Genomic DNA, 12,066 nt, shown 5'->3' with positions numbered 1-12,066 from the left:
TTTTGCCTCCCCACTCTCTGGCTGGAGGCTCAGAAGTGTGAAATGCAGGACCTCTAGAGTGAAAAACTCTTTTTTTCCCTCTGCCATTAGACTCCTAAACAGTTGACAGGAGTTTATTACCAGGAAATATGTCATGTAATGACGTACAGACGACCTGTACTGTTTACATTCTCAGTTTGCACATGCATAATTGCACATTCACTGTTGACTACTACACATACAGATCCCATGTAGCATACATTCTCTTCAGAGAAACGCATTTCCATACTGTGCATATGACAATAAAAACTTTTCTTGACTTGGTGCATCACTGGCTTTCTGATTTTGTCGGCGTGTTGATCATCCACCTCGATCCAGACTGAAATAACTTCTGATGATTGTAATGAAAAGTGGTTCAGATGTTCAGTTTTCCACAGGATGGACTGTAGTGATCCTCTGGTGATCTCTTCACTGTAACACTGTCTTTAAATTCTCTTCTGCTGGCAGGACTTCAGTGTGATAGCTTTTACTCTGGTGATTTACTGGTGGTGATTTCTGGGATTAAAACATCTACCAAAGCCAGACTTTATGGAAGTTTATGGGAGTCAAGTTTGCAAATGTTGACTTTTATTTTTATACAGATGATGGATGGATGGAAGAAACCCACTTAGTGTGACCAAACCCAGACTGCTGAAGCTTCACACTAACTTCAGCTGAAAACTGAAGAACCATGGATGCAGTCCTCCGCCTCGGACTGTGTAGGTGACTCAGTGTGAACACGAGGGATGGTTACACAACTACAGCTCTTTACACAGACATGATTAAAAATCTGTCTTGAAAGTTATTTTCACACAGATTGGATTCACTGCTCAGCTGATGTTCAAGTATTCTTAACAAACTGACTTATTGTAGTCACTGATTGATTACTGCACTGATCAATAAACTGATACACATTAAAAACTGATTGGTTGTGCAGTTTCATGTGACAGTTGAATATTTACATCACTGAGTTTCACAATCAGTGTTTCTGTTCAGAGAGGAAACAAGAAGTGAAACTAGTGTGTGTGCGTCAGTGTGTGTGTGTCTTTCTGTGGTTTTGCGTGGACAAATTTTAGTTCAGTGCCATCTTTGTGAGGACATCCTCAGAAAGATGTGCAAATGTGTGTTAGTGACCTTTACTGTGTTTTAGTGTGTTTTGTGTGTTACTCTGTGTGTTACTGTGAGTGCTCGCAGTTGTGTGCCTGTCTCTGCTGCTGCTGGGTGAAACAAAGAAAGTTCACCGTATTGCTGCAGAAGCCAATTCACAGTGACACGATGAAGCGGTGGAATTATGAACTTTGAAAATGTCTGGACACATTTGAGCCTTCTGAGGTCTCATCGTTGTTCCCAGTTAAAGGGTTTGTGGGGAGTTGTTCCTTGTTCTGATTCGAGGGCATCAGGACAGACGGCGCTGCAGTGTTGCACATATTGTAACCCCCATTCTAGTTAGTGATACTGGACTGCATACATCAAACTGTGCTGACTTGTATAAATGATGCATTTGTCTTGATGCAGTTTATAAATCAGACCCTGACAAATTTCTGCTGCTTCATCACATCCAGACTGAAGCCACATTTAATGTCAGTTCATTTCAGACAAGATCTGAGAGGCTGAATAATTATAGCATAATGATAATATACAGTCTGCTGAGATCAACATGAACATGCCCTCTGAACCACAGTGAGGGACAACAAGCTTCAGAGACAAAGGACTGTTCTGTAGAGTAAAAATCAAATGAAATTCATTGTTTGGTGATGGTTGTTTTTATTGATTAGCTGACTGATTTAATATTAGACAATAACTGGTTTTAGGTCGAACCGATCGACATCTCTGGCCATTACCGACCTAATGGAGGACATAACAAGTGCTATGGATGAGAGGAAATACATGATGGGAATATTTATTGACCTAAAAAAAGCATTTGACACAATCAATCATGAGTTATTAATGGATAAGTTAGAAAAATATGGAATCAGAGGAATGGTTCTGAAATGGATTAGAAGTTATTTGACACAGAGGCGTCAATTTGTGAAGTTGGGTGAATACCAATCGAGTGAGCTGGATATTGTATGTGGAGTGCCTCAGGGTTCTGTTTTGGGACCTAAACTATTTATATTATACATCAATGATATATGTAAGGTTTCTGATTTAGTGAAAGTGGTTTTGTTTGCTGATGACACTACCATATGGGCATCGGGTGAAAACCTACAGCAACTCTCTGGACGGGTTTCACAGGAACTTGAGAAGATAAAGAAATGGTGTGACAGTAATATTCTATCTCTGAATCTGGATAAAACTAAATTTATGGTATTTGGGAATCGTAAACTAAATAATAAACTTCAATTGAAAATTGGGGGAGCTAATAAAGAACGAGTATATGAAATTAAATTTCTAGGTGTCATACTTGATGACAAATTCTCCTGGAAATCTCATATCAGATATATTCAGCACAAAATAGCAAAAAATATATCGATATTGGCAAGGGTTAGATATATTTTGGACGGGAAAGCACTACGCATTTTGCATTCTTCATTGGTTTTACCATACTTAGAGTATGGCGTTGAAAACTGGGGAAATACATACAAAACCTCACTTCAACCATTGTATATATTACAAAAAAAGAGCGATAAGAATTGTGCATAAGATGGGATATAGGGATCACACCAATGTAGCTTTCATACAGTCTAAATTGTTAAAACTTTTTGATTTAGTGGGATATAAGACTGCTGTGTTTATGTATAAAGCCAGGAACAATTTATTACCTGGTGGAATTCAAAAACTATTTAATGAAAGGGAAGGGGGATACAATTTAAGGGGTCAGTTAAATTTAAAAATTCATGCTATACGTACAACCAAAAAAAGATTTTGTATTTCCATAAGTGGGGTAAAACTATGGAATAACTTAAGTGTAGACATAAAAAACAGTACTAGAATTGACAAGTTTAAACATAAATATAAAGGTATGTGTCAATCAAGATATATGCAAGAACAGGCTCAATGATTATGTGTGGTGTAGAGGATAATTATTTATGTAGAGATATTGCTTAGGACTTAAAAGTTGTAAGATGATGTCATGGGGTAGGACTAGATAAGTCTAACTTCTTCCTACTCCGTTCAAGCATGTACTAGGTATAAGTAAACTGATATTGGATTATTATTGTTGGATATGTGTGAAATTACATGTGTTGACATATCAACTGTTTTACATGCTTGAATGAATAAATCAAATCAAATCAAATCAAACCTGAGTGTGTATGACCAGACACAGCAATCATCCCAGTGCAATAAATGGTAAATATAACCATGGTATATATCAGTCTGAAAGCTCTTCTATCACAATATGTATATATAAATTATTTATAAATAGTTTCTTCGTTATTTCTATTCTTTCCTATTTGATTGCACATATATTCATTTTTCTTTTACATTTTTTTATTTTCTTGTTGGCTTACAAAGGACACAGAGCATCTGTACTGGAGTCAAATTCACAGGTCATGCTGGAGGACGTGGTGTCTGGTCCTCACTACTTCTAATGTGTGTCTGAGGTACAAACCGGGTTTAAAGGTTCAGATTAGAATCAGGTTCAGGTTAGAGGTAGGGAATGCAGTAGGTCAGTGAAGGTCCTCACAAGGATAGAGAGACAATATGAGGAAAAAAACTAAACTATGTGAATAAACTAAAATCTTTAACATTAATTGAACTGCTGACCCCTCCTGATGCATGCTGGGAAACACTGAGGTGTGTCAGTTGTTAAACCACATCATGAAGAAATTGTGTAAGTGAAGAATTTCTGGGTCAGTGAGTCAGAGCTCAGTGTTTCCACATCTGCAGAGTTTAAGAAGTGTTTGATTGGTGAAGTGTGTTGATGCTTACTAACAGGTTATTGTACCTGATTATTGACAATTTAATTAATGGGTTAAATCTGTGAAAAGCTATGCAGAATCTCATTAAATGACTCTGAGCTGATAATTTATGATCATAACATCTGGACAGGAACCTGTGTTATGTGTCTGCACTTATTTAACGATACAAATCAAGAAATGCTACAGAAAACATAGGTTTTAAGGTCCTGCACAGATCCACTTTGTAAACCTGAACCTAAAACACTCAACCCTCGGACCTGGTCTCCAGACACGAACCTATAGAATGTGAAGGTACACCGTGTTGAATGGTAGGATGGGGGTACCGTTTTAGGAGGGAGGTGTTGCATTTACCTGCATACATTCTTGTTTGGTTTGGCTAAAAATTTGCATAAGTCATTTAAATCTCACTTTACTAACTGTGGTAACTCAGAACCAATTTGTCTTGGGAGACCATACCAGGGGCTAATGCCCCAGCCAACACAGCTCCCAAGGATCACCGGGGCACACAAACCTCTCCACCATATGATATTCATGTAGTTTTTGAAATTTTCTGGCAAGTGTTCAAGTTCTAGGCCTATGAAAAAATGTGACGCTTATGGAAGGCTTTTTAAGGTGGCAGAACTATATCTGGGAGGATAAAAGGAACTGAGAAAAATGGCTGCTTTACAGTGTTTAAAAATTACTGAGCTTCAATTTGTACTACACTTTGTTGGTAGGTTCAGGTGCACTTGTTTTGATGTGCTTTTTACAAAATTACTGTAATTGTGTCACATAAGGCACACCTCAACCTCATTCTGACAATATGAAATTAATACAGATTTAAAAATTATCCAGAATTTTCATAAATTTACTACACTGATTACAATTTCTAAGATGTCAGTATATTTGAGAGTGTAAAATGACTTGTTTGTGACTCGAAACAGTGTTTAGGACTTGGACTTGACTTGGGAGTTAAAATCTAGACTCTGAACTTGACTCGAGACTTCATAGCCGTGACTTGAGACTTGATAACAATGACTTTGCTCCACCTCTGCTATCTGGACATAAACTAGTTGTAAACTATCTTTGATCGATCGTTATCAATGATATGATTATTTCACAAATCATTCAGAAAGAGTACTTTTACTTTTGATACCTCAAGTACATGTTCTGTACTTCTAATGAAAGTGAAGAATGTAGCTTTTTCAAATATATTTTGGTGTAGAAATCTGCTCCAAAACGTGTCCTAATGCAGAGAGGTGCCGTCGAGGCCTCCTGTGACTCACTGACAGCAGTAGAATTTCATAATGACAAATATCTGAACATCTGGGCAGAGCATGGTGGAGCATAGCAGACTGTAGTGGAGCAGGGAGAGGGAGCGCCGGGCAAAGCAGTGGACTGATTTAGAGTTTCATGCTGTGCTACCTTAAGTAGGATTTGAATGCAGTGTTCTTATACATGTGTACTGGTACTTTTACGTTAGTAAAGGATTTGAGTCCCTGCATGTAATAATGCATACAGTACTGCATGTATTGGGCTCAGTTTTTAGATTTATTGTTATTGACTGTGAGAGCAAACATCAGACTTCTGCTCTTATTTTAACTCGTGTGTACTGGTATTTTTACGTTAGTTATGGATCTGAGTCCCTGCATGTAATAATGCATACAGTACTGCATGTATTGGGCTCAGTTTTTAGATTTATTGTTATTGACTGTGAGAGCAAACATCAGACTTCTGCTCTTATTTTAACTCTTGTATATTCTGATGATTTCTACTGTTTGTCAGGACTTTCACACCTGAGGCTTCCTGATGAATGGATTCAATTAATCAATTCAAATCAATAACAATAAAATATAGTGTCGTCAGAAGTGTTGCTTTGTTTTTACTGTGACAAAACTCAGATAGTGGGTTACTGTTCACTGGCTAGAGACCTGATTATCAGAGTTGGTCCGCTGACAGCCGGAACATCGTACGCTGAACTTTATCTATTTTGTGTTCAAGAGGTTTTGCTCAGAGTCTCAAACTGACTGAAAACAGGGAGATACAAGGTTTTGACACCAACAGATCTGAGTTTTGTTTTGGAGAAAGTTCTGCAGTTAGGAAGTTTCGGTGTCTGGGGGAGGGAGTGTGGTGGTGCAACCTCAGAGACTCAGGAAACACATTTTCTACCAGAGAGCACACACACTAAAATACACACTGAAACACACACACACACACACACACAGGGATAACATGTGTGTGTGTGTTTCAGTGTGTGTGTGCATGGAGGGTCTTTTTTCCCACTTCCTTGTTGAACTTCTTCTTTGTTGGAGATTGTGGGAGTGGTGGAGGAACTGGTTACCACGATGACGTGTTTTCTTCCACCCCAGGACCTTCTCATAGTATTTATTGTAGTGCAGTATATACATATATGGTGTATGTGCATATGTAGTAGTATTTGCAGTAGCAGGGATACATGTAGCTGCAGAGAGTCCAAGTGAAGTTTGAATGAAGCAGATGCGGTTCCACGTTAATGTGCAGAGTAAATGTCCAGGTCTTTGTCTGTCAGAGACCGGGACAAGAATGGCTCTGGGATGAGCTCAATGACACAGTTTTCATTGATCAGACCCATAATGACTCTATAGATGTCTGATTTCCTTAGCCAATGCCATAATTGATCAAAGAAGAAATAACCAATCAAAGTTATAGATCTATTGTGCCTTCTTTAAAAGCTCTGCAGGAGCACAAAAAACCCACAGAGTTGACAAATTTAGATCTAGATATGGACCAAAATAGATTTTATTTTGGAGCTGAAGCTAAAAGTCACTGCAGCTGGGCAGAGGTGACCCAAGAGCGACAAGCTGTCCTGTCAACTTACACATATCTCACCAGCTGAGATGGGTTTCTGATGTAATTGATAACCAGTAGTAGGACTGGTGATAAGCGCTGGACTCCTGAGCGGACTGGGGCTTTCAGGTGAAACTGAATCAGCAGCTGATCCTGAGCAGGTTCAGTGCAGATATGAGTCCAGGTCTGTGTTTTCTCTGTGTTTATGTGTGGGGGTGTTTGGTCAGTTCAAAGGGGGTTAAGGTCAGAGGACAGTGTCGCCCATCATGGTCCAAACATCATTCAACTGTGGGTTATACCGAACTGAAAATTAAAGAAAAACCCGTTTAAAACCAGCCGATGCAAATAAAGGTCGAGCGTGTTTAAACACAAACAGACATGAGAGTGACGCACTGATTCAACGTGGGAGGCGTAAGGTGAAACGTCACCTGACGCCTTCGGTGAGAAACTGAACTCCACCTGCTGAAACCAACAGAGCAACGATAAAGGCATGGTGCTAACGGCAGCAGTAAGCCAGGTGCCTCACCTGTGTGCCCGGGATAAAGACGGTGGCCATTACACAGCATTGTGTTTGGCTTCAGGACAGAAACATTAAATCACGTTGAGAATACGTGGCGCATGCACTATGACATGTATTTGAGTACTTCTGATAAAACGTTCATTTTATCGCTGTGCAAACAATCAACCTGCGACATGAGCAACAATCTAATGTATGTGTAATGTATTAATCTATAAATAGGGAGAATTTAGCTGCTCACTGACAAATGACTAAATCTAGTGAAGGCCCAGTAACAGGAGCGTGTGTAAAAGGTCATGGACTGTAACCATCACTGTGGCTGTTTCCCTCTTTAATATCACAGCAAGAAAAATAGTTGTGGACACAAGTTTTACATTTAACCAAACCCCAACTTGTGGTTTGTGTTTTCAGTACTGTAACCTGTACATAGCAGCATTTCCAGAAATACTCAGAGTATCATTTATTTCACTTCCTCTCTGGCTTTCTTCCACCTAAGTCCCATTAGAACCAGTGGGACTCTTGCTGAGACCTGATTCAAACAGTGATGTTAGACTAGAACTCTCAGGCTGCCAAGGTATTAACATGTCATTACATGTTCAGAGAGTTTTATTATTGTGTATCAATAGTTTCATGTTGGCTTAATAACGTGTTTGTGATTTTCAGACTCTTCTGCTTCTACCAACTCATCAGCAGAAACTAAAGGTGTTTTAATCAACAGCAATGGCTGAGCCACACATTTACTGACTTTCAGTGATATTTGTGATTATTTAAACCAAAACCTCACATTTGTGCTCTTCTCCTGTTTTATATGTCATGACACACAAGAAGAGGTTTGTAAATGACAAATAATAGAGAGGTTACAGTTACAGCAATGAATAATTTACTTCAAACCGACTAAACTCTTACTTTTTGACCAATAAATGTCCAGAGACAACAAGTTTCCTCTCAGGTGAAGACTTGACCTCAGTGAAATAAACAAACATTAAACATTCATTTCTATGAGTGTCTCATCAATAATTCATCTCTAAACACTCTACAGACAGTTAATAACCTGTAATTATTGTTTTGGAAAGCTAATCAATATTTAGTAAATTATTAGCAGTTCAATTTTTGTTCATCAGGATTCAATGGGCCATAAAGGTTATTGATAGTTTTATAAAGTTTTAAAACTGTTATTAGTTATTGATAAATAATGCAGTCATGTATTTATCAGTTTACATTATCATTGATCATCTATTTTCAGTACTGATGTATGAACACTTATTTATTTTTAATGTTTAAAACCTGCATAAATCATTTTATTGTGCTCTGTTGTTTAATAGATTTATTGATTATTTGCTCCACATGAGTATCTAACAATTAACACTTAGTGAATCATTAATCCCAGTTTATAAAAGTGAAGTTCTGGTTTTGTTTACACTCCTCTTTGTGTTCACATGTTTTCCTCCACAGAGAGAGGAACGTGATAACACATGACAACTGCATAATAATGACTCATTCATTCCTGTTCAATAAAGGTTAATTAAAGTGTGTGAGTAGTTTTCTGACCTTGAGCAGCACAGCAGCAGCTGAGGGCGATCGACAGCAGCAGAAAATGGACCGACATCTCTCTCTCTCTGTTGTTGCTCAGACTGAGGTCGAACTGAATCTGACTCAAACTTCCTCTCAGACCCTGACACCACCCCCACCCCACCCCACCCCCAAGTCATTCTGTCAGAGAGAGCGAGGACCTGGTTTAGCAGGACGCGTCTGGCTGCATGTCTCCATTGTCCCTCTTCTGCTCCTCAACTGTCTGAAAACAAAAACACTGCATCAAGATTCTGCACAGGTGGACTTGAGTAAAGCTGGATCACAGACCAGGCCAAGTGAGTAGCTACCCTGGGGCCCCAGACCTCCGAGGGCCCCGGGTGTACTCCACAACATTTCTTTGCATAATTTGATTAATCATGAAATTTGCACCACTGATAATAATAATGATCAAAACAAACTTCGTCAGGTCCTTCACTTCACGGTCTGGGTCTTAAACAGGGACTCAAAACCCAAGTTACCAGATTCTACCATCAACAAACATGTTTACTGTCGGATAACTAACAAATATTCACATAAACTCAGAACCTACTCAAGAAATAAACTAAACCTTACTGTGTGTCCCACGAGAGAGGGAAAGGAGGCAACATTCAGGTGTGTTTAGTGTAAACACACCTGGACTCACCTGTCTGATTCATCCCACAGGATCCACAGCCAGTATTTATATGGACTGATCATTTTGCATTTATTACAGCTCCATCAGCTCATATCACAGGAAGCTGGGTTCACTCTGAAGTGCTCTGAATGCAGGTGCTTTTCCACAGCCAGAAAAATCCATGAACTTTCCCAGGACAAAGTTTCATTGTGATTTACTGGGTGATTAATCAGTTTGCTGATGTATCACAGCACGACAGCCAAGTTTTGTGTCATTTATACACTGGACAATGATCAACATGTCATACTTTCTCCGAAAATGCCCTCGTCAGAGCCTGGACTCTGTTGTGGGTCCGAGGTCTCTCAGGTTGCTATGTCCTAAGTAGACTCGAGTACAGATTAAACAACAGGTATTCAGGTGAGGGGTTTTTAACATGCTCCTTCATACGCTTCATTTGCGACCAGGTCGTGGGGGCAATAGCCCGAGCAGAGCCTCCCATTCTTCCCTCTCACCACACACCTCCTCTAGCTCCTCAGGAGGAACCCCAAGGTGTTCCCAGCCCAGCTGGGAGACATAGTCTCTCCAACGTGTCCTGGGTCTGCCCCGAGGCCTTCTCCCGGAGGGACATGCCTGGAATACCTCCCCAGGGAGGCATCCAGGGGGCATCCTAAACAGGTGCCCGAGCCACCTCAACTGGTTCCGCTCAATGTGGAGGAGCTAGTCTGAGCTCCTCACAGGTGACTGAGCTCCACACCCTATCCCTAAGGGTGCGCCCAGCCACTCTCCATAGTAAACTAATTTCTGCTGCTTGTATCTGCGATCTCATTCTTTCAGTCATGATCCAAAGTTCATGGCCATAGGTGAGGGCAGGAACGTAGATCGACTGGTAAATTGAGAGCTTCGTCTTACGAGTCAGCTCCTTCTTCACCGGAACGGACTGGTACAGAGACTGCATTACTGCGAACGCCGCACCGATCCATCTGTCAATCTGCTGCTCCATTTTTCCTTCACTCATGAACAAGATGCCGAGCTACTTAAACTCCTTCACTTGAGGGAGCAACTCGCCCCCAACCCAGAGAGAGCAAGCCACCTTTTTCTGATTGAGAACTGTGGCCTTGGATTTGGAGGTGCTAATTCTCATCCCTCCCGCTTCACACTCAGCTGCAAACCCCTCCAGTGCATGCTGTACATTTTGAACTGATGAAGCCAACAGAACCACATCATCCACAAAAAGCAGAGACGAGATTCTGCGGCCACCAAAACAGACACCTTCCGTTCCCTGGCTGCGCCTAGAAACTCTGTCCATAAAAATAATCGAGAATCGGTGACAAAGGGCAGCCTTGGCAGAGTCCAACATGCCCCAGAAACAGGTCTGACTTACTGCCGGCAATGCAAACCAAGCTCCTACTCCAGTCATACAGGAGTAGGAGTCATACAGAGGGCCCGTATCAATGAGCCCGGCAACCCATAATCCCGAAGTACATCCCACAGGATGCCACGAGGGACACGGTTGAATGCCTTCTCCAGATCCACAAAACACATGTAGACTGGTTGAGCAAATTCCCATGAACCCTCCAACACCTTAGTGAGGGTATAGAGCTGGTCCAGTGTTCCACGGTTTTTAACATGACGGGTGTATAAAAGCCGTTGACCAATCAGCGGTGTTCAATGCTGCGTCCCTGACACTCCCCAGAACTTTATCTAGTCCCTGGCTCCTCAGGTGGAAACACAGAAATGAGTTCTTCAAAAGGTTTCTACTCTCTGGGGGAAAACGCTGACAGGAACGTTCTGTTTTAAATATAAATCTATATTTATACCACTTTGGTTCAGTGAAAGCTGAAGGTTTCAGTGAAATCCTAATGAAGACGTGTTTTCTCTATTAAACCAGACCAGGATCTTTCTCTGATCTGAAACAGGACCTATGAGGGTCAAAACAGAACCAGAACCACTTTTAAGATACTGGAGTTCTCCTTACTCACTTTAACAGAAAACGTGATATTTTTGACATTTAGGGGAAAGCAAAAAACGAGGAAGAAGTTTCAGTTGAGTGAGTCACAGTTTGAACAGACTCTTCTTTCTGACATTCAGCACTTTTCTGAACTTCTCTCTGCTTTACATCATGACACGAAGTAAAAACAGACTAGAGTACACATGGCGGGGCCAGTTTGAGGGGGATCCAACAGTTTTCTCCACAGTGGCTGTTGCCACTGCTGTGCCTTTATGTCCAGTGTCTATCCAACTGAAGCACAAGTTCTTTTATATTGGTTTTTATGAGTGAAAACAATGATGGACTGAGACTCACCTGAAAGCAGGTAAATTATAGGTCTCACCTGCAGGATCATGCACACCTGGACCATCAGCTGAAATGCCTGGACCATGAACTGAAACATCTGGAACATCAACTGAAACGCCTGGACCATGAACTGAAGCACCTGGACCATCAGCTGAAACATCTGGAACATCACCCGAAACACTTGGGTCATCAGCAAATTTGACAGAAATGCTGAAACTTTGGTTTCTAAAAGTTTTTTTTATAAAATTTTATTTTAAATAAGTGGCTGAGCTCAGGTCAATTCACTCATTCACCCTATGCTCTGTTCTGCTTTTTGAATTATGGACACAGTTACACATAAAAACTAATGAAATAAAACCAGACAGTTGTTCAGTGACAAAAACAATCT

The 12,066-nt window shown here is 40.5% G+C and overlaps 1 protein-coding gene across 1 annotated transcript in view; it reads right to left on the bottom strand.

The window, feature by feature from the left end:
* csf1rb (colony stimulating factor 1 receptor, b) overlaps positions 1-8,845 on the bottom strand; it is a 26,722-nt gene extending 17,877 nt beyond the window's left edge. Inside the window, exon 1 of the mRNA XM_020590981.1 lies at positions 8,752-8,845. Within this exon, the coding sequence (XP_020446637.1) occupies positions 8,752-8,809 (58 nt within the window). The 5' untranslated portion in view covers positions 8,810-8,845. The remainder of the gene's footprint in view (positions 1-8,751) is intronic.
* Positions 8,846-12,066: the final 3,221 nt, after the last annotated feature.

Source organism: Monopterus albus, unplaced genomic scaffold (genome assembly GCF_001952655.1).
Source record: "Monopterus albus unplaced genomic scaffold, M_albus_1.0 scaffold13.1, whole genome shotgun sequence".
Lineage (NCBI taxonomy): Eukaryota > Metazoa > Chordata > Actinopteri > Synbranchiformes > Synbranchidae > Monopterus > Monopterus albus.
The sequence above is the reverse complement of the archived record's forward strand: the minus strand, read 5'-3'. Positions and strand labels throughout refer to the sequence as shown.